At 27.9% G+C, this 27,503-nt stretch overlaps 7 protein-coding genes across 13 annotated transcripts; 4 read left to right on the top strand and 3 right to left on the bottom strand.

The window, feature by feature from the left end:
- Window positions 1-264: 264 nt before the first annotated feature.
- LOC114878430 (partitioning defective protein 6) lies at window positions 265-4,010 on the bottom strand. Its single transcript, XM_029192250.2, has 5 exons — window positions 3,529-4,010; window positions 3,167-3,395; window positions 2,817-2,944; window positions 2,443-2,721; window positions 265-2,376 (listed from the first exon to the last, which is right to left on the bottom strand). The coding sequence occupies exons 1-5, from the start codon at window positions 3,586-3,588 to the stop codon at window positions 2,068-2,070; spliced, it is 1,005 nt and encodes a 334-aa protein (XP_029048083.1). The 5' UTR covers window positions 3,589-4,010; the 3' UTR covers window positions 265-2,067.
- A 1,247-nt stretch (window positions 4,011-5,257) lies between these two features.
- LOC114878406 (putative leucine-rich repeat-containing protein DDB_G0290503) lies at window positions 5,258-10,893 on the top strand. Its single transcript, XM_046285306.1, has 16 exons — window positions 5,258-5,583; window positions 5,654-5,806; window positions 5,883-6,177; window positions 6,247-6,299; window positions 6,374-6,445; window positions 6,514-6,786; window positions 6,909-7,013; window positions 7,102-7,170; window positions 7,231-7,371; window positions 7,459-7,662; window positions 7,746-8,166; window positions 8,274-8,422; window positions 8,488-8,707; window positions 8,773-9,039; window positions 9,110-9,566; window positions 9,656-10,893. The coding sequence occupies exons 1-16, from the start codon at window positions 5,374-5,376 to the stop codon at window positions 10,437-10,439; spliced, it is 3,873 nt and encodes a 1,290-aa protein (XP_046141262.1). The 5' UTR covers window positions 5,258-5,373; the 3' UTR covers window positions 10,440-10,893.
- Window positions 10,891-12,035, top strand: LOC123987705. Its single transcript, XM_046285305.1, has 5 exons — window positions 10,891-11,084; window positions 11,145-11,337; window positions 11,457-11,571; window positions 11,641-11,719; window positions 11,788-12,035. Exons 1-5 carry the CDS (start codon window positions 10,953-10,955, stop codon window positions 11,881-11,883), a joined length of 615 nt encoding a protein of 204 aa, XP_046141261.1. The 5' UTR covers window positions 10,891-10,952; the 3' UTR covers window positions 11,884-12,035.
- Window positions 12,036-12,429: 394 nt separating this feature from the next.
- On the bottom strand, window positions 12,430-17,673 carry LOC114878405. Its single transcript, XM_029192189.2, is given in 12 exon segments — window positions 12,430-12,735; window positions 12,803-12,945; window positions 13,033-13,185; window positions 13,335-13,602; window positions 13,677-13,850; window positions 13,914-14,067; window positions 14,161-14,421; window positions 14,963-15,424; window positions 15,427-15,757; window positions 15,759-16,691; window positions 16,763-16,979; window positions 17,042-17,673. Coding segments are annotated over 12 exon segments (3,552 nt in total). The 5' UTR covers window positions 17,272-17,673; the 3' UTR covers window positions 12,430-12,509.
- Window positions 17,674-17,871: 198 nt separating this feature from the next.
- LOC114878402 (probable phosphatase phospho2) lies at window positions 17,872-19,652 on the top strand. Of its 4 annotated transcripts, none has more exons than XM_046285304.1 (3): window positions 17,872-18,074; window positions 18,143-18,232; window positions 18,671-19,652. In XM_046285304.1, exon 3 carries the CDS (start codon window positions 18,671-18,673, stop codon window positions 19,415-19,417), a length of 747 nt encoding a protein of 248 aa, XP_046141260.1. In that variant the 5' UTR covers window positions 17,872-18,074; window positions 18,143-18,232; the 3' UTR covers window positions 19,418-19,652. The 4 variants fall into 4 exon arrangements, with proteins under 4 accessions (XP_046141260.1, XP_046141259.1, XP_046141258.1 ...); XM_046285303.1 differs by having other exon boundaries at window positions 17,874-18,074; window positions 18,143-18,312; XM_046285302.1 differs by lacking the exon at window positions 18,143-18,232 and having other exon boundaries at window positions 18,056-18,074.
- On the top strand, window positions 19,414-25,957 carry LOC114878401 (zinc finger MYND domain-containing protein 11). Of its 4 annotated transcripts, none has more exons than XM_046285300.1 (8): window positions 19,414-19,502; window positions 23,003-23,413; window positions 23,490-23,820; window positions 23,903-24,216; window positions 24,421-24,453; window positions 24,576-25,058; window positions 25,125-25,307; window positions 25,404-25,957. In XM_046285300.1, the coding sequence occupies exons 2-8, from the start codon at window positions 23,018-23,020 to the stop codon at window positions 25,524-25,526; spliced, it is 1,863 nt and encodes a 620-aa protein (XP_046141256.1). In that variant the 5' UTR covers window positions 19,414-19,502; window positions 23,003-23,017; the 3' UTR covers window positions 25,527-25,957. The 4 variants fall into 4 exon arrangements, with proteins under 4 accessions (XP_046141256.1, XP_046141255.1, XP_029048017.1 ...); XM_046285299.1 differs by lacking the exon at window positions 19,414-19,502 and adding an exon at window positions 19,753-20,144; XM_046285301.1 differs by lacking the exon at window positions 19,414-19,502 and adding an exon at window positions 20,165-20,273.
- LOC114878404 (protein LZIC-like) lies at window positions 25,953-27,448 on the bottom strand. Its single transcript, XM_029192188.2, has 3 exons — window positions 27,153-27,448; window positions 26,905-27,040; window positions 25,953-26,829 (listed from the first exon to the last, which is right to left on the bottom strand). The coding sequence occupies exons 1-3, from the start codon at window positions 27,251-27,253 to the stop codon at window positions 26,488-26,490; spliced, it is 579 nt and encodes a 192-aa protein (XP_029048021.1). The 5' UTR covers window positions 27,254-27,448; the 3' UTR covers window positions 25,953-26,487.
- Between the last annotated feature and the right edge of the window lie 55 nt (window positions 27,449-27,503).

Raw genomic sequence — 27,503 nt, forward strand, 5'->3', positions numbered from 1 at the left:
GTCGGTTGATTGTAGAGTAGTTTCCGCTGTTTCCCGATAGATGGCGCAAATATTCCCCTCTTCAGGAATATACATAAGCAACAAAAATTTAGCCCGTTGAAATACAAAACACCAAATGACTGAATTATATTTTAATGTAATTTCATAACTTATACTTCAATTACGAAACTATTAATAATAACAAATTCATAGTAATGTATATATATTTTATTTAAGTACAAAATTTTATGTGTATATATATGCATTTGTTATATATAAGGATAATTTCAAAATATTTTTTCATGTATTCCTTCGCAGAACAACTTTGATTTTATACATCTGATTTTATTGGATATCATACTTTATATCTACACTTATAATAATTTATATGAAATAGAACCCGTAAACTTGGAAATGATTATGTCAATTATAAGAATATCGTTTTTCTGGTTTGGCAACTGAACTACTTTAACCTGGAAGTTAATTCATAACTGTATTACAGTAAAACTCTTATTTTCCTTTTATGTACATACGTATTTTATAATTTGTTTAAGAAATGTATTAAACAAACATAAAAATGTCTAACTGTAGTGATTTGTTTTAAAAAAATAATATATAATTCGCACGGACTGTATATTCTTTGTTCACTACAAACAATACTCTGGAAATGGAATGTAACATGATTGATCACAATCCAGTTTTATAGTAACAGACGGAACAATAAAGGCACATATATATAAAGAAATTATTATACATCTATATAAATACGTTTCTTATCCTTAAAAATTGTCTTACATCTAAAATTTGTAAAATACATTAGGTTTCAATATCTAGTGCTCAATTAGACAACAAATAACATTTGTAAAAATGGAATTAAAATTCAAAAACTTTAACATTTAAACATGCAGAGGAATAAACAGAATACATGTATGAATGAACGTGTCTGAATGCATTACATTAAAAATAATCACTTTTGTATTTTTTGTAAAAGATATTTGGAATGATCTACGCATAAGGCCAGTCGGTCTTTCACTTTTATATTCGATTCGATATCCGGTAGTTCATCCTCTTAGACTACTTTTATATACATTTCTTTTTTTTATCCTTGAATAAAGAACTCTACTTATGATGATAAATTAAGTTATTGAATCTCGTTATTTGCATTATATACATTAAAAAATCATCGAAAAAAAAAAAATTATTGATGAAAATCATTAATATATTGTGAGATAACGAATAAAATATTACCGAATGTAACAATACTATTAATAATTATAGTATTAAGAAAACTGATAACATAAGAAAGGAAATTTTGATATTTGAAGTTTCATCTTCGTTCACAATTCACTCCATTATTGCTTAAATATTATTTTAATACTTTAAAAACAATGCTGCCTTCTAATAATACTTCCATACATAGTAAATACTTGTATTATTATTCTTCTAACCACATTAAACTGTTCAGAAAAATCTTTACGTTTTCATCTAAAAACCTTACAGGAAAAATATGTTACCGTGTTTCAGTTGTAACTGTATTATTTTTATCTTCATCATGAATATTTTGTTATTTCTTAAACAGTTTTGTCTTTGCAATACTTTTCATATCTGTTACTTATATTTGCCATCGAAAATTATTAATGCAAATAGTTTGTGTTACGAAACAATTTGCAAAAAGGTATATGTTTTACTTTTATTTTATAAGTGAAGCACTTAATCTTATTGTTGATCTTCTAAAGTTCTGAATTTCGAAAAAGTAGTAATAGAACAAGTTTAATCAATGATAAATAATTATTTCAATGGTAAATGCATTTAATTCAAAGGCACTAAGTTTTTGTAAAAATATACTCTTTTTATAAATTGCATTTTATATAGCAATAATTTTAGTGGCATAATTATTATTAGATCTGTTAAATAATAATCATACCAGTTTTTCATATTTCATATTTCGCTACTTTAACTTCTTATTGTCATGTTATACTTTTACGCTTATTGTTAGCTCTGAATACCTTTTTTTGTATAAATGAATATTGAATGTAATATTCAAATGAGCATAACATAATACAAAAAGAATTTTAAGTCGTGTGCCATTTATAAATGTAGAACACCTTGATCGTGATTAAAATGATTTTGATGATGATGATGATGATGATAATGATGATGTTGAGAAGTAGAAGTTGTTGCATCATCTTGTAACGTTACCCCAGTTAAATCTACTATTTCATCCGCATCTTCGTCGCTACCGGTTGCAGCACTTTGTGTAGACTGATGACTTCCAGAAGATAACTGACTATTTCGTGAAAATGAACCACGTCTTGGAGCAGCTAGTGCTGCTCTCTGATTTGCTGGCTTTACAGTGATTATTAAATTTGAAGAATTGGCAATCATCATATCTGTAACCTATCAATAAGAAATGGTATGAATATTAGTTTTTCAATATTAGCAATGAATTAAAAAATAACTTACTTGGTCAAGGGTTTTCCCAGCAACTTCTATACCATTTACTTCAAGAACCTCATCGTTTACTGCCAATAGGCCAGTACTTTCAGCCAAGCCACCTGGCACTAATCTACTTATAAATACACCTGGGACTTTTTCAATACCACCACCCGCGGAAGGTGGCAATATTCGGAAACTTTCTCCATCCTTAATGTAAAATCCTAATGGTTTGTCAGAGCCATGTTTCAACAAACGTACCCGACGACAAGTTTCTGGTAATATATCTACATCTATTATTGCAGATACCTGATATTATCAAATAAAATTTATAATACACTTACAGTTATCACTTATATATATATATGTATACATATATTTAGGATAAAATAAATAAAACATACCTGCCTAAAATCATGTGGATTAGATATAGCCAATGATTTTGGTTTCCCAGGTGTGCCACCAAGGATACTTGATATTAGATTTTTTGGTTTCATTGTTCCATATCCATTTATGTCTTCTAATCCATCTCCTGTTAAAGTATCAAAAGTATTAAATACTCTATCGTTAAAATTAATATTCTTATCAATTGTTTTACCTTTTACCTTTCTTATCTGATTTACCTTTTTATGAAAAACTACTTTTTTTGTTCAATAATACCTTTTATTTAATTAGTTTACATTTTATATTGACCAACATAACTATATTTGTACTATTTTGAATTTATACAATTACTTTAATAAAATTAGCTTACCCTTTCTTTGTATAAAGATTCTAAGAAGTGGTTTTGCAGCAAGTAACGCTCTTGCCAAATTGTTATCATTATTAATTGGCAATAAATCACCATCGGTTGGATCTGTATACCAAATAAGAAAATTCAAATCTGGCCCAATATCATGTCGCTCAGCCAGTAACTTTCTAAAATCTTCATAACTAATAGCTTCATTACGGTTGATTGAAAATCTTATGATATCAGCATCAAACTATAAAGATGAAAGTTATTCATATAAAAATGGAAGTAAATAAAACGATATGACGAATGAATTCACGAATATCTTGAAACTTATTATTATAACTATAAAGATTATAAAAGTAGGAAGTTAGAAAGTGACTTACTTTGCTTTTCACTGCGACAATACTGCTGTCAACTTGGTAATGAAGTTTACTCTTAGACATGATTTTTAATTCTAAATGTATTGTATATCGTTCGACTGAACACCAATATTGTATCAATTATTGAAATTTCCTATTCCCAGTTTGTTTTCACAACTCGTTCCTTCACCAACCTTCATCCATTTTGGCATAGAAGTAGAATTGTGAAATAGATTGAATTCGAATAATCATGTCCAACTATACGGTGAATATTGTTGTCTGTATATTTTGCTAGATGGTGCTTTGATTTAATCAAATGGCGTTGGCAGCACTGTTATCAAAGCGCCCAATTCTAATTTACCGTTAGATGTAGATTTATAATAACAAGTATATAATAACAAGTATATACTTACAAATTATTGAATACAAGTAAATATTTCATATTTATTTTTATACATCAAATGAAAAATAATGTGAGATATCTATACTACATATATACATGTTCCTGCATCTCGTATATGCAGGCATGCCTTATACCTCAGCATCCCTTACATTTTTGCATCCCTTACATTTTTGCATCCCTTACATCTCTGTACCCTTTATATCTCTGTATCCCTTACATTCCTGAATTCTCCCTGCATCTCTTGTATCCTTTCAACCCTTATAATAAATATATTATAAATAAAATACTTATGGCCACTGGTTCAAATAAAGGTAAGTAAAGGTAAGTAAAGGTAAGTAAAGGTAAGTAAAGTCTCGTGAAAAATAATTTTAAATTTAAATTTTTGTAAAATTTAGTTCCTTTTGTTACCGCTAGAGGGCGCTGATTCGACGTCGAAGATTTAGTTCGCATTTTTGCCGCTAGAGGGCCAAAATTTGGACAAGATTTAGTTCCTTTTCCTGAAATCAGATGGCGCTGATTCGACATCGAAAATTTAGTTCGCATTTTTGCCGATAGAGGGCCAAAATTTCGGCGTGATTTAGTTCCTTTTTCTGAAATCAGATGGCGCTGATTCGACATCGAAAATTTAGTTCGCATTTTTGCCGATAGAGGGCCAAAATTTCGGCATGATTTAGTTCCTTTTTCTGAAATCAGATGGCGCTGATTCGACATCGAAAATTTAGTTCGCATTTTTGCCGATAGAGGGCCAAAATTTCGGCATGATTTAGTTCCTTTTTTTATCGTCAGAAGGCGCTGTAAAGGGATGCTTACAAAAGAGATGCAAGGATGTAAGGGATGCAGGGATGTAAGGGATGCAGGGATGTAAGGAATGCAGGGATGTAAGGAATGTAGGGATCAAGAGAATGTAGGGATGAAAAGAATGTAGGGCCGAAGAGAATGTAGGGCTAAAAAGAATGTAGGGATGAAAAGAATCCAGGGATGTAAGGGATGAAGAGATGTAAGGAATGTCGGGATATAAGGGATAAAGATATGTAAGGAATGTAGGTATATAAGGAATGCAGGCATGTAAGGAATGCAGAGATGTAAGGGATGCAAGAATGTCAGGAAAGCAGAGATGTAAAGGACTTTTTTCTTTTTTTAACGTGGGGAAATCTTGCATAAGACCCCCCACCGACCCCTGAGATAGGGTTGTTATTTACTGTAACAACTTATCGAATAAAATATTACTTGATAAATGTATCAATTGTATTCATCACCTTTTATATCGTTTTGAATTTTGTTTCTTAATGGTTACTATGATATATACATATGTAAATAGAAACAGTAAAATGAATAATATAATGTGCTTTACAAAGTATATTTTTAACAAAGATTTTAGACTCCACTAATAATATGTTTATAGCAGTAATAATTCATACATAAGCTAAATATTCCAAGTATCCAAGGATACTTAGAAAAAAAGCAATATGTCTTATGCAGAACATGGTCCACGAATTTTTTTAGCTAATAAATATAACGCTGGAACACCACTGATATACGGTGATTATGTTTTGCCAAAAAAACGATTGGAAGGTCGATTAAAACTTTATGATTCTTGTTCAGATATTAGAGCATGGAGTCCGAACTATTTAGAAAATTCACGTTATTTTCGTGAACTGAATGAAAATGGTTCACCAGTATGTATTTAACAAAATATATGATTACCTACCAAAAGAATTGTCTTTTACGTATTATTTATTCTTACAGATTGGAAAAATAATACCATTTCATGTTGTGATTGATAATATAATTCATCTGAATTCACAAGCTCAAAATGAACTTCAGATAGTTAAAGAAGAATTGCAAAAATATAAATGTCTTGAACTTTCTCCTAAACAAGAACAACAATTACACAGTTTCGTAAGTAATTTTCTTATTTTAAAAGTATTTGCTTATTTTTGTAAATTCTTTAGTGTCTCTATATTACTTCTTACAGGAAAATAAAGAAGAAATGAAGAAACGGTTGCAAAATGATAATTGTACTACATCATTTCCTTTAAGGGATGCATTTGTTGATATTAGTAAATCAGTAGCTACAATTAATTCAAATTCATGTTTATCAATTCACATACCCTTTAAAGGTCATTTTCAAAATAATATAAAAGATGAATCAACTTTACGAAATCGATCAAACGAAGTGTATCCTTATTCTTTAACTGCATATGATTCATCTTTAAATAATTCTAATTTAGTACCATCGTTTCGAAGTATTAAATCATTTCTCACTGAAGGTACAGTAAATAAATATATAAAATATTCACAACTTCATTACAGTTTCAATTTTTATCCTGATTTCTCAGATTTTAGTGAAAAACCATTACCCTGTATAAAATGTATTGATGTAGCTGTACAAGTAATAACACATTAATAATAATAAAAATTTTCCACACTATTATTAATACTACTTACACAAATCCTTTGTTACAGGTAGAAATGGAAACGTGCAATACAGGAAAGATTGATAGTCAAAAAAAAGTCAATAAAAGTTTAACTAAATCTGTATGAATGTATTCATATTTTTCTATATTTTAAAAATTATTATTATTTCTACTATTATTATTATTTAGGTAATGTCACAAACATCATTTTCTTACAAGTACAGCGATGAAGATAATAGTATGACAGAAACAGGCAGTAGTAGTTTACAGACAAATAATGATAAAGAACAAAGTTTTGAATGTGATGCATCTTGTAGTGAAAGTTCACAAAATAGTGAAACTACAATAGAATTTTGTACTGAAATGCAAGCAGAATCTAATCTTGATTTACATCAAAGGATTCATAAAGGAATTATTATTCAAACAGAATCAAAAATCATTGCTTTAGAACATGAACTATGTGTATGAAATTCTATATTTAATCTTATGATAATTATGTTTCTATTGTATCTGTAATCACGGTATAATCAACATGTTCATTTAATTTATGTTAATAACTTTAATATTATATGCCTAATTTTAAGGTGAAAGATGCTGATTTAAAAGAACTACAAGATGTGAAAAATGATTTGGAAAAATCATTGCAAGAAAAGGAAGATTATATCGAAAATCAACAAGAGAATCTTAAAGCAAGTATATAAACTGTATTGTGATAGTGAGATAACATTACTTTTTTAAAAGATTATGGTTTATTAATATTTTGTAATTGTTATATAGTTATTATATGACCGATTACTGAAATCACATCAGCAACATAATTATGAAGTAGAAAATTTAAAACAAAAGGTAACATATATTGCATACATTACTCAGTTTCTTGAATTTCTTTATCTTTTATTCTTTTAGCTTCGTTATTACAAATATTTAATAGAACAACTCCAACAAGATCTAACTAATAAACATGAAACTTGTCATTTACAAACACAAGAAATAGAAAAACTTAAATTATGTGTTAAAGATGTAGCAATGGAGAAAACTTCCTATATAGTTAGTAATTAAACATATTAATAGGTGAATGTTTGCTTCAAACGATAAATACTACTTCTTCTTTTCATATTCGTATTTTTATTGTAGGAAAAATTACAAAAAATGGAACAATCAGTTAAAAAAGCTGAAACGTGCAATTTAGCATTGCAACAAATAAAAAGTATCTTGCAAGAGAAAAATGAACTTAAAAAACAAAATTATGAACAATGTCGTATATTGGTAGATCAAGAAGAAGAAATAAATCAATTATTGGATCTGATTAAAGAAATATCTATCGCATATGAAGAACAGGTTTGAGTATACATATATACTCATTCTATATGAATTAAGTATTCCATTAAGTAATAATTATTATGTTTTATATTAATAATTAGAGAAAAACAAAAGATATATTAGAAAATTTAAAGGCTGAGATTCATAATAAGGATATTAAAATTTCTCAATATGAGAAAGAATTACTTTCTATGAAACAAGAAATTAGTGACTTTTTTAATAATTTGAAACATGCTTTAAACAATTTGGAAGAACTCAATGGATTATGCGAAGATGTTTATAACTGTAAAAACTGTGAACTGGATATTAATGAAGAAGCAAGCAATGTGTTGCAAAATATAAATACTATTATGACAAGATTCCAGAGTTATAAAATAGAAAGTCAAAATCTTGGACAAGAAATAGAAAATTTAAAGCGATATATAGAAAATAATAAACAACAAATTCATCTCGATCAGAATTTCAGAAACATAATTGACAAAGACTTTTATTACGAACCTGACATAAATCTTAAAAATACAAGTAACATTATATACAAACGCCATATATATGTATATACACATATACATAACAGTAATATTGTTCTGGTATTCATAAAAATCCTTGTTACAAATGATTTGTTTGTTTAGGTGGAAAGGACAACATGATTGTCGTAAATATCAAACAAGATAAAAGTAGTACAAATGAAATAGAAGTGGAAGAAGTTTCTAATTCTGTTAACAGTAAAAATTCCTTATGCACAACAAGCAACAATTTAGATATCTATAAACATAAAACTGTAATATTTTTGTTAATTTCATTTTCTATAGTGGAATATTAATAACAAAATGCTCTTTTTAATAGGAATGTCACAATTACATTATCAAACTGGATAAAAAGACTAATATCGATAAAGTAGAAAAAGTATTCAACGAGTATTTTTCACAGCCTCTAATTAAACTTCATTCCCTTACTCAACAATTAAAAATATATGTTGAAATTGAGCGTCCCTTTGTAATGAAACTAATTTATAAACTCCATGAAATTCTGGAAGATATTCAATCAGCTGTTAATATCTCTCAAGGTGCTTTTATAGTTTATCTACATTCTTATATTTGTTAACACAAATTACATGACTCTTTTTATTAGATATTACATTGAGGAAGCTACGTATTTCTAAATTATATAGCCAACATAAAGAAGAATATGTAAAGTACAATTCTTGTGTTGAAGAAGTACCCACTGATTTATTCAAAATGCAAAATAGAATAAATGAATTTATTGAAGCCATTCTATATCAATTATTAAATGAAATATTACGCACAGAACAAGAAAGTTTACATAACAGGCAAATTAATTGTGCGTTTGAAATGTATTTCAAATCTTGTATCGATCGAGTGAATAAAGTCGTTCAAGGTATAATTTTATTCCTTTACTTAATACCTAGAAAATATCAACAGTCTGTATAATAAATGTTATTATTAAGGTGCTGGAGATCAACGCATACAAATAGTTGACGTAATTGAAAAGCAGCAAAGAGAGTTGCAAGAAAAGGATACAGAAATAGCTCAATTAAAGAAAGAAATAGCAGAACATTTAGAAAGAAGAAGAGGGGAAGGTGATTGTTTAAATCAACAGGAATTTCAAAAGAGCATTGCAATTAAACAAAAATTATCAAAAGTGATTACAGAACTTAGTGATAAAAATGCACTTATATCAGAATTAAAAGGTCAGCTTCAAATATTTAAAAACGAATTGAAGAGAAAAAATAAGAATTTGTACAATATTAAAAATAAATTATGGAAAGAATGTCAACAGACAAGGAAACGGTTAACAATGAAAAATTTAGAAATTAAGAATTTATACAAGAAGCTTCACAGTCTCTCTAAAATAAATGATTTAAATAATGCTATGGAAAACGAACTTTCAAAAATGAAGAAACAGTAATAATATTTTCTTTATTTTCAATTGTTATCTATTTAACTCAATATTTAAAATTTTCATTGATAATGGGTAATTTATATTTTTATAGATTATCTGACATTCAGCTTAAAAACAGTATCATCCTAGAAGAACAGAAAGAAGAAATTAGGAAAAGAAATACGATTATTTCCCAAAAAGATGAAACAATAGTTATCTTAAAAAATAGAATTGAAAAAAATGAAACCATTTCATCTAGAGAAATCGGGGAACACGAAATTGTAGTAAAAGAAAAGGAGGATGAAATTGTAAAACTACAAAATGAAAATAAATTGTTAGCTGAAAAATTAAAAGATAATGAAAGTAAATTCATCAGAATGAATCAAACAATTACGTCTTTAACAGAGCAACGTGACAAAATTAATATCATATGTGTGGTGCAAGAAGATCTTGCAAAATTAGACAAAAATAAGGAGAAATTGAAGGCTGAGCTTAACAGCTTAAAAGTGCAACTTGTAAATGATCAAAATAACAATAAAAAACTTGATACTGATTTAGGCATAATTCTACATGAAAATGAAATTTTACAAAAATATGTAGAATACTGGAAAAATGAAAACTCTGAATTAACAATGAAACTCTGTAATAAAATTTCCGAAGAAAAACTAAAAAGCCAATTATATGCTCTTCCCAACAATATACTTCAAAAACTTGAAATCCTTAAAAAGCAATGTACTTCAGAAGAAAATTTAGCAAATCTTCAATTTAGTGAACACTCACTGAATAAATGCACAGTTAATAAAATAATTTTTTACATCAATTTTGTTTCGTTTCGTTTCGTGTTTCGGTTTAATATCATTAATATATTTAATTTATTGTTAGATACATCAAGATAAGATAATGCCATTAACAACGAATTATATAAATAGAGATTTTAAATTAAAAGCTAATAATCAGGAAAGAGAAATAAAGGAAAATGAAATAGAGGAAGTTGAATTGCGACAACTACTAAATACTGCAAATATAACAAAAAATATAAATACAACTAGTTGTACAATGTTTAAACAATTTGAATCTTCAGAAAATAACAGGAAAATGAAATACAAAACGATATCTTTCGAAAATGTGCACTATGAAGATCAAAATGAAATTGAAAATTTGCTAAATGAAATTGAAATTAGAGATTGCAAAATAAGAAATTATACAGAAACCATAGAACAATTAACACAAGAAAACATGGACCTTCGTGCTGTTCTTAAAGTGGCTATTACAATTTAGTTTTATTTTATCAAGTATACTGTGCTATATTTAATAATATTTTTCGTGTATTTAATCATATATTTCTTTATTTCCATGCTTTCAAAATTATTGTAAAGTCTCAAGCAGAGTATCAAAATAAATTAACATTAATGAAGAAAAATTACGACAGCAGTTTAAAGGCAGTGAATGAAAGGCATAAAAAAAATATCGAAATTTTACAAACTCAGTTCGAAGACAATTTAAAAAGTGAAAGAATTTTTGATTCGGAAAACTGGTTGCAGGTATGTAAATTAGCTTGCAGATAGTAATAATGTAACTGAAGAACAATAATTTTATTTCAGTCACTAAACATGAAAGAATTAATGGAACTTAACGAACGGATAAGCGTAATTATTAATAGCAATTCAAATTTAATGTGTGCAAAAAATAAAAATCAGTGTTTTTGCGAAAATGATGTACACAAGGAATTTTATACAAAAATTGACGAAATAGAAGAAAAGATAGAAATGAGGCCAAAAAATATATATGGAAGAGGTAACAGAAACAATTTTTTAAAGATAATATATCTCCATATTAAAGAATAAAATTAACATAAATATTTTGTTTTAAAAAATCCCATGCTTTAACAAAAATTGTATTTTCAATTTTGAAAGAACAAACTAATACACGATTAGAAAAGCAATGGCCACTTACCATTTTTAATGATATACAAAATTACCCAACTTTACAAAGACAAGATGATAAACTTAGTATGGAGCACAGTATTAGGTAATATATTAATCTCACTGATCCACAAGCAATATTATCAGATTGCGTAGTATAATTGTACATTCATAGATATCGTTATTGCGAAGAAAAGCCCTCAGAACTGGAAAACAAATATGAAAAAGAAAAACAAGTAGAAAAAGATAGTACTGTAAGTATAATTTTTCAAAATTATAGTTTATATTTTAAAATTGTATGTTTAATATAAATTCTTTTCAGTTTGATCAACAAAGATGGAATTTTATAAAGCAATGTAGCGCATACCATAAATTGAGCACCACTTACGAATATTCGCGGACTATTCACACAGATTAATTTTATTAGAAAGTTTTTTTTTAAATAAAACTTCTTAATAAATTATAAAAAAATAATTTATAAAAATTTGCAACAAGTGCAACATATTTTTACGCACTTATTCCAAATTTTAATGTTGCAATATTTTTGATACTTCATTTGTTCAACTGCGGATGATATAATTAATGTTGAAAACTTGAATAAAGAAAACTCAAGATGAATTATAACTTGAAATTATAACTTATGTTTAATTGAGATATAAATGTAATAATATAAAAATTTCATTTATTTACAAATAATTTAAAAAATGTCACTACTACTTAAAAGTAAAAATAGTCAAAGGTATATAATACATTAAAAACTTACAAAAATAATTAATTAATACTAAGCTACTAAATATCTACAAAATGGATCAATAACTTTATTTCGTAAATAAATGAAATACTAATAATTGTACTAATACTTATCAAATCCGCATATTCTTTTTTTCTTGATAATATGATGAATTCAGCACCTACTTATGCCCAACTATTTTGTCTAGTGCCTATAAATTACCATAAAGTTGAACCATAATTATTAAATGTTTATATTCTTGCACATTTTTTATACACTCTTATTTTTCTTGAGCAAGTTATGATACATTCCGTCTATGAGTCGTTACACACCAAATTAACAATTTTATCACAATTTGATACAAAATCAAAGGCACTACTGTACGTCAAAATTTCATTTTTCAGTTCTTGGAGCTTTTTAATGCTATTTTGATGAATTCTTAAGTTTCTTTTTCTGTATCTAACTGCTGTAATCATTTTATCTAAAGTATAGTGCAACCATAAAATATTTGTGTAAGGTTCAAATTGTTGCCAATCATTTCTGAAATAATTTTTCAAATAAATATATAATTTATTAATCATTGTAAAAAATTTATAAAGATACTTACTTAACTTTATCTCTCATTAAGCGATATACTTCAAACTGGTATTCACCTTGAGCAGTGAAAAGGGTGGGATCTAATGCAAGATCATTAAACACACTACATCCTTGATATGTTACTCTTGAAAGAGTGAAATCTATAATAGATACCTAAAACAAAAAATTTAATATTTCATCCTCTTGTAAGCATTACTTTATTACTAATTAGAAAAATAATTCGTCATTTCAGTTCAATACCTTTACACCTTTACTAATTAATTTGATCTTTCTTCGTCCAAGTTTGTAATATACATGAGAATCATTTGTTGGAGATATTAATATATTTCCCCAATGTAAATCTCTATGTTCAAATTCAACAGCTTTTTCTGCAACTGCTAATGCTAATGCAGCCTGTCAATAATCATTGAATACATTTACTTATACTAATTTACATTATGTATAAGCTATTCATTTATAAAATATATTACAATAATTAATATTTTATTAATATAATTAACTATAATTCCAATACATTATACAAAATCTTAAAAAAGGAGTACCTGTATAAACAATATGTGAGCCTCCTCTGCTGTATTAAATACAAATGCTTCTAAATCTTGACCGCCGTGTCCAAGTTCCAAAACAATATATAACTGATCATCATTAAAAACTGATGGACAATCATTATCTGAATGCTTTTCTTCATCATAAACATTCCAGAGCTCAACAAGTTTTTCTGGATATTTTCCTTTAATACATTTGATATTTTTTACTTCTACAAATCCATCAGAATTATATTTTGTGTTAAATCTTAGATTATGTAATTCCCTAAAAATATTGATCTTGAAAATTAATGTCATAAGTAATATTCATTAAAATTGATATTTCACAGCTATAATTACATTGCAATTACAATTTCTGATAATATTTCATGGAATTTTTTTTGTGGTTCACCATTTACATATTCATTGCCTTCTATAGGAATAACTTTTATAACTGACTTTTTGTCTTCCTGTGCATAAAGAAATACTTCACCATATACACCTTCTCCAATTTTTCGACAATGTTCTAAATACCTAAAAGCACTATTAAAATACTATTTTCAAAGAATGTATAATATTATATTTATGTATGCTTACGAATCTGTAAAATACGCAGAAAATGGTATGTAATCTTCCTGTAAACATTTTTGTAAAATGACTTCTTTTGCTGTTGAAGTAACATGTTCTTTGATATCACAACCAGTGAAATCATCATCACTGTGAATATTGCACGCTGAAGATTTCTTAGGATCTAAATTTAAAAAAAAATATACGTCATTGTAGTTAACTGTTATATTTAATGTTCAAAGTAGTCAATATAATAAACAATGAAATATCAACTTACTATTTAATAATGTATATCTTTGACTTTTTACAGGAACAATGCCATAAACTTCAAGAAACGGAGCATCTTCGATAGATTCAACAGTTTTATGGATTGGAACAACACAAACGGATATTCTTCGAGAAAGATGTCCAAAATTAGTAGAATCACAAGTTCTGCTTTTATTATCATCCAGTTTACATTTAGATTCGTTAATTGCTTCATTGCATACTTGCAACTCTTTTCCACTACTATTCTCTTTTATGCAACTTTGTATAATTCCTATAAATGAAGCTTTTAATTGATACTGTTACTCTTTGACATAAATCTAGTTTGTTTCTTTAACGAAACCCACCCATTTACCACGTTACCTATATTAATGGTAGTCGTATAACAGTTTATATGTATATGTATGTATGTATCTATATATGTGAATGTTGAATATATACATATATATATAGTTCCTCTAGTTTTATATATTTATTATTTAAAAAGTAGTTAAAAAGCAATATATAACTTAAAAAAAAAAAACAAAAAACAAAAAAAAACTGAAAAATAAGAAATGAAGAAAAAAGTACATATATGTATATATTCTCTTTATGAGTGAAAAATAATAAAATATTAATGTTTCAGGTTAATGAGTTTTAAAATAAAATTTTGTTTTACTAAATATGTAACAAGAAAAACGAGATTCAAATGTTTATGAACTTTACTTTAAACCTTCTTCACATTGCAACAAATGTAATTTAAAATCCAACTTACATATAATTTTGAAATATGTAAAAAGATGTTTAAAATATTTATTTAATCATATAACAGTTACCTTGTTTCTGCATATTTAGGACATCTTGAACACTATTCCTCCACCTTTTACCTTTGCCAATAGATAACTTGTCCAACCCAGATATATTTTGTATATTGTTCAAAATTGATAAAGATCTTGCCCAAGATTTGCCTGGTTTTAAATAAATAGATTTCTTTATTTCTACAGATTCCTTATTATCTGACTCTTCTATTATCTTTTCCAATGAGAACAATTTTTCCAGTGATAACATCTGTTTTTTGGGTTCCTTTCCTCTTTCTAAGTTTATCCGTTTTGTATTATTATCAGAATCTTCAAAAATACTAGTCATGTCCAAATTCCATTTACAATATTGTTTTCTTCTTTTTGAAACTCTAATAGGATCTTGTAATCGTTTCAATATTACATAAGAATCATGCACACTGTGGTTCTTATCATTATTTACAAAAGATTTGTCTGTAATTGATATATCATTTTTTTTAGGCTAAACTTTCATCTGTTTTGATGCATTTTCTTTATTGCGGACCGCCAATTTGTTTCTATCGTTTTTACATCAGGTGAGGCATCTAAAATCACTGATTTAGACAAATCAGATAACTCGGACGGTATTTCTTTTATTTTATCACACGTTACTTTTATGTCAGTACTATTTATGTCTACTATTATCTCATTATGTGATGTACTATTTGTTTTATTTAACATTGTATTATAGGTAGACATTTTATTACTTACTGCAACATCAATATATAATTTATTCCCAATATTTTCATCGGTATCATCATCAAATAGGGAATGAGATCTGTTACAATCAATAGAAAAATTCAACTGATGTTTCCTTTTTTCCGTATCTACTGACTAACACTTCTTGTGCCAATTTATTTGATACATGAATCTCTTTTATTTCATTTATGGAATTATTTCGCACTAATTTAAGAGATTTTTCGCATGTTCCCTCTGTTGAATGTTCTTTTTGATCGCAAACGTTATTGTCGTTACAATCGAAAATGGTCAGTGAATTTTTTAATAGTTTTAAATTGCACTTACTAAGATTAGTTATATTTGTCACATCAGTAGACGGTAAATCAAATTTGGCGTGCAAACATGCGTTTACTTCATTAGAATTATTAGAAACTGAATCTTTATTATCTGCAGTAGTTGAAATATTATCTTCAAGCGTTATTGAATTGTTTAACTTATTAGAAAGTCCAATAGGTGATAAAGAAATTAAATGAGATTTTACTGATCTACTTTTAGGTGTACTACTGAATATTCTTCCACATTTTTTCCCAACATTAAATAACTTTGTATTTGAATCTACATCTAATTGTTTAACTTTAACAAAACAATATCTTACATCTATATCATTACATTCTACATTTTTTATATTTCCTTTGGTAATGTCTTGTTCTGATAATCGTTGCTTTTTTGATGTATTTTCATGTACACCTAATGACAAATCATTTTCCATTGAATTTACTTTATTATCACATCTTATTGTGCTGAGTGTATTTAAAACCACAGAACATGACTTCATTTGTATATTTTCTGTGGATTGCTTGTTTAATCCACCAATATCTTTTGTACTCTTCCGTAAAGTATATTTCTTATAATTTTTTCCCTGTGTTCTAATCTCTGAATCAATCTCTGAAGGTAAATTTAGAGAATCAATGTTTAAATCTGTAGATACTGACTTGTTATTGTCCTTTGTTTTATGTAATTTATAATCTTTATGAGTATCACTTTTTTTTACCTATTCAATAGCATATGTATATTAATAATTAATCTTACAATTTTGAATATTATTAATACAATAAAACTTACCTTAGATTTTATCTTGTTTCTTTTAATTCTTTTCTTTACAACTTGCATTTTTGGTTTCTGATGTACTATCTTTTGTACAGAAATCAGTTTTTTATCAATAACATCACCCCATTCAATAGATTTATTTTCAGACTTATTATCATTCCAACTAGTACTAGTAGCTGAACTATTATATGAGTTTTCATTGTTACACATTTTAGCAACTGGTGGTGGAATTCTGCAAAAACATTATTAATAAAACAATGTATACGTATAAAAAGATTTTATAAAATTGCGTACCTTGTATTTCTAGCAAGTCTATCAAACGTTGTATCGAAAGGATCATAAGACATGGAATCATCATTGGCTTCTTTCCTTTCGACATTAATCAACTTTTTCGTGAACAAAACAGGATTTTCGCTATCAACATCATTTGAAGATTGAATGTGTAAATTCGGATATATTACTGCTACATCCTTACATTTCTTTCTTTCATAAGTTCGAATTGGTTTGGAGAATTGTCGATTCATTTTGACTTTTTTTTAAATAATATATCTTCTTCACGGAATCGCAACAAATATTTTATACTTATAATTATCATTTATAAGTAGAAGTTGAATTTGTAAACATATTTTTAGCTTCAGAATAATTAAAAAACGTGCAACGATTCAATTCAACAATTATTTTTTAAAACCGCGATTATTTCTTTCTAAAAACCGCGTCTTCCTTGAAACTTGAAACTGAACGATCGAATAATGATATTAACAAGCATTAATTGCGTAGTATCATGATGCGGAGGAGGAGCCCAACGCCACACTGCTCCCCGCCACGTAGTTTAGACGCGCGTGAATTGGTCCAATTTTAAATGAGGTATTCTGTTTTAAACGGTGTCCAAACAATTTTTACACTCACTGTGCTTACATAGCTCTTCATAACCATTCATGACATACATCACCGAAGGCTTCATTATAAAGCCTATATCTTTCAGCCTAAATCAAAAATTAAATTTATTGAACTGATCGGTAAAGTGGTCAGAAATTTAACCCCTGCGCCATCTGTTCAAAAACATTGGAATCTACATACAAATATACCAGTCTCAATTGATATAGCAGAATGTGACACGAAAATAGTAAAAAGCATTGGATGATAAATAGGTCTATTTGTTTTAAAAATGCAAAACATGGAAATAAATGTATCCAAATTAAAATAATTTTTACACATAAATAATTATTTTTGTACAATAATATTATATAATAAAGAAATATTATACGGGAATAAAAGTGACAACAATATACATAATATGTGTAATATAAGTGTAATATAGAAAATAATGGTAATACAATTATGTATTAATATAGTAATTTATTTGTGTATAAACAAATAAGTATGTATATGGTACAGGGAGGGAGAGAGGATTCTGTATGCTCTAATTTATCATGGCATCTAGCGTACTTAACCTGCAAGTGACAGTCATCGGACACCTGTCCAACGGTTCGGTTGTATACGTTTCTTCTTTCATATTTCAAATTAACAAAATTGTAGTTTCATGTATGCTTGAAATTTAATTAGCAGTAAGTAACACACATTATTTGCAAATAACCTACATAACTCATTAATATGATTTTTTATAATTAAAACAATTAATTAATTAATTAATTAATTAATTTATCCAAATAAATATATTTAAATATATTACATAATCTCTTATATCTTGTTAGTGTTAAAATTACCAATTTCACCTTTCGTAAACATTAAAAATAGTACAATGAACTACATACATATATAGAAGCAGATAATACAGCGAAAGTATAAATGTGTATTGTACATACCTACATACAAATGAAATTATTTGAATTTAAACGTATATAAAAAGAATTTTAGTAACAATTGAAATCGCTTGTATTTGTAATTGTATTTACATTTTAATAGATGCATCGGTCCGTACTTGTCGCATTCGACTTTGATCATACGATCGCCAATGATAATACTGATGTCGTGGCTCGAAAGCTGTTACCCAAGGAAAAATTACCAGACAGCGTTAAGGATTTATATCGTTCTAGCGGTTGGATCCCATACATGGGGAAGATATTTGAATTGCTACATAGCAATTCTATTGATGTAAAACAAATTAAAAATGCTGTCGTTAATATACCTCCAGTGCCGGGTATTGATAAACTTTTAAGAGAACTACATTCTCGTGGTTGTGAAATTATTATTATTAGCGATTCAAATACATTATTTATTAGCGAGTGGTTGCAAAGTAAAAATTTAAATCATGTTATCACTGAAACATTTACAAATCCCGCGAAAATCGGTGACGACGGTATGATAAGGGTAGATATGTATCATATTCAAAATTCTTGTAAATTAAGCACCGTCAATTTATGCAAAGGAGAAATTTTAGAAAGTTATATTAAAAAAAGGAACGACGAAGGAATACATTTTGATAGAGTGGTGTATGTTGGTGATGGAAAAAATGATTTATGTCCGATTTTACGACTTTCTGAACGCGATTTAGCATTTCCACGGAAAGATTATATGCTAGTAAAGATATTAAATGATAGTAAAAATTATGAAGTGCCGAAAATACAAGCTGCTGTTTTCCCATGGAATGATGGTATTCAAATCTTGAACAAATTAGAAGAAGAAATTGGTCTTTCTCAATCTTCTATGTAATTTTAATAAATAATAAATTACCTACTACAGAGAAATAAGTATGCGAGAATTAATGATTACAGTGCTATAGTCACTAACGATAAGTGTAAGTATAGTATGTATGTACTCGTATGTATTGCATGTAATTCATTCATTCAAGCCATTTTTGATTAATAGATAATGTTAAATATAATAACGAATAGGAACAAATGTTTGCAAGAACAATAAACTGATATTGAATTATATTTAAATGAAATAGTTATGTACGATTTAAAATCTTATTCTTAAACTTCATTGTACTTAAAACTAAATGCATATCTAATCTTATCGTGCACAGAACGAAAAACAGTGATAAAGAAATTAAAATACCCCTGCCCCCACCCGACAACAATCTTAATTGCGCTAATGCTGTTTTATTAAAAAATATTTAATACATACCGATATAGTTATGTATACCTGCTAGAAAAATGAAATATTTTGAATTATAAGATGCGCGCGCATTGCTAGAGAGTGAGGTTAAGCTTGTGACGTGCGCGATATGTGCAATGTAACTGCGCGTCTCTAATATTAATTATTGTCTTATTATTGCCTACGGGCGTCGGCGAAAATTTTACTGTTACCTTAAATACATTTTATTACAAGACGTGAAAATATGAATTGATAATTAACCGTGGTTTCCCAAGTTCAAAGTTTTGTTTACGACCTAACAATAACGATATATGAATTGCAAATTTGTGTCCCAACTTTGGTAAGGATATTTAGATTCTTATATTCGTAATTAATATTACGAAGTAATAATGAATCGTAGGGTTGAAGTAGAGTTGTTTATTCTTATATTATTATGATTCATTACAATGGAGGAATTCGATGAGATAAGGTTTAAACTATATTTCGGTGGTTTTACTAACAAAGTTAACGATAGCATGTAGCTATAACGCCATTTATTCGTACAATAAAACACAAATGCATGTAATACACAATTTGTATAATATAAAGTTATAATTAAATTTTTCTTATATAAAAGCATGGTTCTCAACTCTCAGGTGCAAGTAAATATGTATAAAAATTAATTCATACAATAGGATGTATAATGTTTGTTTTCATAATGGTTGTATTAATTTCTTGAAGCTTTACCATTTTAAGATTACAAATATTCCGTAATATGCCAAACATAGTCATACTTAAGCATGAAATATTCATCAACCATTCAGGTATATTAGAAAGTGTAAATACTTTCAATAGGAATTCTAAAAGTATAGGTGTCCATAACAATATTCCACATAATAAAGACACCTTGATAATATCAAAAAGCTTTAATATATTTCTTACTTGGTTTATTGTATTTAAGTACAGCTTTTTTTTTCTGTCAAATAAAATATGATAATGTTCATTGTGTTCATCATATTCATCATTCTTTTTATTGTAATCTTTATGAAATATTCCTGTTTTCTCTAATGAAGTACAATTGTTTATTGATTCTTCAAAATCTCCTTTCACACATTTAAAGTTCTGCGTTGATGTAATAGTATTTAATAGAGTTTCATGTTTTGCTTTTAACTTCTCTAATATAACTTGACAATTTAGTTTACCATGTTGGTGTAAAACTGAAGAAAATAAAATTGGCAAAAAATATATTATAAATACAAATATAAGGAGATGTAATTTAAAAAATTTAATTGACATGTAACATTCATTGGTTACATATACTTGTATTATTTTTGATATATTATCATTTTTGTAAATAATGACTTTGATAACTGATAATACATTTTGATCGCGTGAAATAGAATTATGTTGTAAATCTTTTAATACATTTTGTTTCAACATTTCTTTATATTCAGAGTTATTTTTATGATAACTTTTTATGTTATATCTCATAGGATCATCTGATGTAATTGATGCATTATACGATGTTTTATTAACAACATCTTGATTATCTTTAATAACTGTTTGTAATTTTTCAATAATATTAGTATCTATTTTATGTAAATTGTCTTCTTTTATTGGCATGTCAGTCAAAGAATTTCTTATTAAATAATTGAACAACATTGATTTTTTGTTATAACTGTTTGTATTATATTTTTGCAGTATACTGCTATTTTGTAAGCTTGTATCATTTTTTAAATTTGTTAAACTGTAAGAGTTTTTATCCTCTGTCAGTAGTATATTTTGGGTTTCATTTAATACAGCATTAATAATATTTTGTACTTTGAATATTATTTCATTTACTTTGGTATCATTTAAATCTGATGATTTTATTAAATCTTCATTGTTAATATAATCTTCATGGAAAGTAGTTGGATATGTACTAGAAGTAACTTTCTTTTGTGCAATACTTATAGATGTGATATTATTATAACATTCATCAAAGAAAAAGTTACTTTCAGTAAAACATTGTATATTTTCCATATCCTTGTTATAATTTTTGTTATCATAATGAGCTAGATACAGAATTCCTGTAATAAGAATAGGCGTAATCCATTGGCTTACTAGCAGTATACTAGTAACTTTTTTACCTTTTTTAATTTCTATACACTTAAAAATTTGTGCAAACTTCTGTTTAACTATCAAAAGCTTTTCAGATTTCCTTAGCTTTAATATCAAATCCAGCTGCATTTTAAAGACTCGATTTATTACTGGTACTCCACATTTCTTTGTGTTGTCTGGTTCAGATTGATTGATATCACCCAAAGTTTGGTGTATTCTCTCTTGAAATTGTAGAAATTTAGAACACTGATTCTTCAGACTGAATACATTCAAGTTACATTGTACGGAAAACGTCAATAAAGACACGAATGAATTTGTAAATGGAAAAAATAACATTCCATATTTCGTTATAATATAAATAATATTACATTCTGGAATTATGTTAAGATTATTTTCATTTATAATAGTACTAAAATCTGCATCAATTGTTTCGAGTTTAATTTTCTGAATTTTAACATTTTCATTCCATGTACTATCATTTAAATAATAAGTACTACTTTCATTGTTAAAATTTGTACAGGCAATCTTTCCTGTGTAATTTATGAGTAATATGCCTGATGTAAACATAGAAAATAATACATCAGATATTGATAAAATGTGTAATGGTGTATTGATCCATTGTTTAAATTGCTTTCTTAATAAAATCACAATTGTAATAACACTGGACACCAATAATGCAGTTGCACTTATGCTTAGTGTTATAAAGTACATGTTACATTCACATTTGTTAAAATTTTTAAGTATTCAATTCTTCAGAATAAATGTTGCTTGTGTTATAAACTTGTGGTTCCATTTATACTGTTTAACAACATACTACTTTGAAAAACCATTAGGTATAAGTATTACGTTTTGATAAGCCATGTTTGTTAAATATGGGGGTATCTTGACAACTGTTATACATTTTAAGTATTAGCATTGCAATATGTGGGTATATTGATTAATAATCATTTTTGTAATGACAAATGCTGGTATTGATAATATGTTTGTAAAGTAGAATTGTATTTTAACATTCTGCAGAATATTCATTTGTGTGAACTAAATAATCTTTAACACTTCTTAAAATAATGAGAATAAGATCATTTATTTAAAAATATAATACTTGTTTTATGTTTGTTTTAGTTCTCACTTATCATCATGTCTATTCGTCGAAGAACTGATCCATTTATGACACAGCGAATATGGGATGCTATCAAAATAACTGTACATCAAAGAAGTTTGCCAAGTAATGATCGTATGGTTCGACACCTATCTAGAGTTTATGGAATTACAGAACAAGAAGCACAGGAAGAATTAAACAAAGCAGTTGATGATGGACTTGTTTATTTAAAAAGAGTACCAACAAAAAGTGGTATAGATCAAGAAAGTTACAGATTACCAGCGGATACTGTAAGCAACGATGATCATGACTGGTATTGTTGTAAATGTCAAAAAGCAGGAGTAGTAGAATGTTGTGAACAGTGTCATAGGGTTTACCATCCTGAATGTCATGTACCTAGTAATATTAAGCTGAAAATGTGTCATTTCTGTGAGGTAAGTGTATTGTATTAAATATTATATTATTCTTTTAAATATTATATATCAATTGAAGTAGAATTAATTGTTACAGAGTATAAATAACGACGCATACCAAGATAAAATTGATCTTAATCACATTTTAAGCTTCACTTGTGGACATCTGAAAGCAAAATTACCTCCAGAAATTACAAATCGTACTATTGTCTTTAATCATGATCCTATCGTTACTCCAAACGATAAATATTCAGGCCCAACTTGGATCAGTGAGGGTGAAGATGCGTGGCGACCGAATGTTCTCATAAAACACCATATGGACTTGGCAATAATGGATTCAAAAATTAAAAATAATGAATATAATAATCTTGCTGAATTTCGAGCAGATGCACATAATATTTTGCATAATATTATTATATATCACGGAGGTAAATAATCAGAGAAGGAAGTTTTTGTTAATATGCAAAAATTTTGTAAAATAAAAAATTTTTTATTTCAATGTTTATTTAGCTCATAGCATAGTTGGAGAAATGGGTCTAACAATGTATCAAGATTGCTGCTACGATCTTCAGGAAATTCGTCGGTGTGCCGATTGTTACAGAATATCAAACGAAAAATCCGAGAAAATGTGGTTTTGCATACCGTGCAATCCACCGCACCAGTTAGTTTATGCAAAGCAAAAGGGATATCCGTACTGGCCAGCTAAGGTGATGCAAGTTAATGGGAACATTTACGATGTCCGCTTTTTCGGAGGTCATCATATGCGCGCCAACATCGAAAAAGTGTTCATTCGTCCAATCACTTCCAGTCTACAAAGTTTACAGGTAAAGATATGTTAATACTTTCCCCGGCGTTCAACGCGAAATTGTCACGCGAACACTATGAAATTCTCGGTTTAGGTTACACTCCATTTACAGTGTATCGTATGTATCACTGACACAATAGAAGAGAACTGTTGAGAGAAAGAAATTTAGAAATTCTTGTTGCACTTAGGTATATTATTATCTTAACAACGAATTCTTGCATAGCCTTCGGAAAAAGGAAAGTGGAAAGAAATGAAGGTATGCACATATTGTGGCGTAAAGTGTACAACTAATTTCTTATTACTGCGTTTCATTGTGCAATCGGAAGAAGCTCGACCTTTTTTTTTTTTTCTTAAACTTGCACAATTTACCTTCCATAGATAAAAAGATCCACTGCTTGGAACAGAGCATTTGAAGAACTGAAGCATCATCAAAATTTGCTGCTAAAGTTGGGCAAGTACATCAACGATTTGGACGTCAACAACGATAGCGATGGTCCAAAACCGACCAAAATTCGAAACATTGAATCACATTCGAAGAATTCTACGAAACAATTTCTTAAAGATTTAAGAGTGAAAGTCGAACGTCTCAGTTCGGATAGTCACAATGATATACTACCAACTCAAGAAGCGACAGACAATAATGAACGATCTACGATTAAAGCTAAAAGCGAAGAACGTCAAGTACCTTGCTTACCCGTGGCAGAAGATGAACCTGCAAGAGGGATATCTAGCACCTGTCCTCAAGGTTTGAAAAAAGAAGGTTCTCAAGAGGACATGGTTACATCTAGTTCTCAGGAACCAAGAACTAAATGTGTTCTTGTACAAACAGAGCAAATACAGACAGAAACGCTACCCGCGAAGGTACAAAATAAAGTAACTGCATTGATCACTTACGTTTATCGTATACTTATACGGTCCGTTTTATAGATAAAAAGGGAACGCAGAACATCGGAACAACCAACTACAACAGCGGTAGAAAAACTACGCCGTGAATTAGAGCTGGAAAAATGTAAAGAATTGGAAAAACTACAAGCTGAACATGCTAAAGAATTGCGACAATTAACAGACAGACATCAACAAATTATATCAGAAATAAAAAAGAAACAATGGGTAATCATTCTTCAATAATTCTTTTCTGCACCTATATTTTACAAATTATGTCTTTATATATATATATATGTTTTAATTTGTACATTCTAATTCTAGTGTTACAATTGCGAAGCTGAAGCAATATACCATTGCTGTTGGAATACTGCGTATTGTAGCACTGATTGCCAACAAGTTCATTGGCAACGGGAACATAAAAGAGTTTGCCGGCGTAAACGGTAATTAATAATGGATGCAATAAACATAATAATTCAGTAATGAGTCTGTAAGAATACAATTAAAACTATTGTATTTGTAAAAAAAAAAATGAAAAAGAAAGAACAGGAAAATACTTTGTAGAAGCACATTAATATATTCTTGACAGTAAAGTGACACTTGTTTTGTAAACTTTTTCCTTAAATGGAAGTATTTGTAACATGTATACAAACAAATGTTTAATCTGCTGTTATTTGTAACTATTTTTTTTTTATGTTTGAGACTTTAAATAAAGCTAAGTATCGAGGGCGAGTCGCCAAACGCGACTTTGCAACCGAAAAAAATTTGCTTCGGAAATTTCAGCAGAAGACCCGATGCGGAACAATGTCATAGAGTCGTGTCATTCCCTAATGTTGCCGGTCTTGGGTCCGATAATAAACAATATCGTAAAAATTGAATTTTTTTGATTTTTTAATTTCACATTTAATGCCAGTAAGATACATTTATCGTTTTAAAATACTGTATGTTGAAATAATATGTAACACTGATGTTCAGTATTAAGACCAAATATTCGTAACTCATTATTCATATGTTTATATCACATATGTGTGTATACATATTTACAAGAATTATATGTCTCATATTATATGCGTAAATATACGTATATTTCCTTGAATTTGTAAATAATTTATAAATATGACGGTTGAATAAAACTATCCATATTTTACATACATTATGCAATAATAGCATAATATGACTAGAAACGAATGCGAATTAGGTTTATATTTCATAAAAAATAACGTATTAATGTAAAATAATATGTTATACAATTTACTTGTATAGCCTATATTTTATTTATTATATTTATATTAAAAGTTATCCCTAATTAAATTATGTAATTTAACTATTACAAACAACTTATTTTCGTACAATTCGTCCGAATCATTAATTTATATATTTTATACGAAAAATCTAAGCAACTAAAAATTTAAGTATTCTGTGTTCTAACTTCATCACCTACTACTGCTATGGCCATTTGACCTTTCTCTGTACTTTCAGTTATTTGCACATAATTTGTTGTATCGATATTATTCAATCTTAATTTTTCCAATAATTGTAGCTCTTGAGGTTCCAATTTCTCCCCAAGTTGTCTTAATGCATTTAATATTTCCCCGCGTTGGCGATCGCTAGCCTCTCTACTTAGTTTTCCAAGTTTCATATCACAATCTAATTGAGCTAAACGTGTTCTAAGCTGTGCTGTTTCTCGTTTACCAAACATTCTAATAACAGCAGGAGTTTTAAATGCTTCACTGATTGCTGACTGTGTTGCCTATTTGTTTAGGATTCAAAATATACATCATTGTATTTCATGAGACTTAACAAATTATCTTTCATTAGAACATACCAATTGTATTGAACTTAGTTCATCGACTAATGTTGTATCTCCTGATATCATTCTCTGTAAACTTTCATTAAAACTTTGTAAATCTTCTTTTGTAAGCTGCATAGCTTCTTCGTAAGCATCTGCATCTAATAAATTCCTGTTAAATATTATAATTTTAACAAAATATGTGTAATAAAATTCATAATAACGAATAAAATATAAACCATAAAATTCTATACAAAGTTCTAAGAAAGACTTTCTGAATATACCGATTTTCTTCTATATCTTCTAATTGCTGTACTAGTCTGTCCAATTGCGCTTCTAAATTTTTTCTTAATTTTTCTGTCTCTAGTTTACCTCGGGAACTCATTTTTAGATTGAAAAGTTGAAACAATTATAAAAGTCTGGAGTAACAATGAAAGATTTCACCTGGCGCATAAAGTAAGGTTACGATACAAATGAATGCGATGATATCGCAAACATGTATTTGTCGATATATATTTAATTTTATAAAATGGTTTTAAACAATTGTATATTTATCAATATATTATTTTGTATATCCATAATAGTTTTAATGCGTATATATATAATACAATATTTCTATTTAACAAAGTTAAATG

Source organism: Osmia bicornis, chromosome 4 (genome assembly GCF_907164935.1).
Source record: "Osmia bicornis bicornis chromosome 4, iOsmBic2.1, whole genome shotgun sequence".
In the NCBI taxonomy this organism is placed as follows: domain Eukaryota; kingdom Metazoa; phylum Arthropoda; class Insecta; order Hymenoptera; family Megachilidae; genus Osmia; species Osmia bicornis.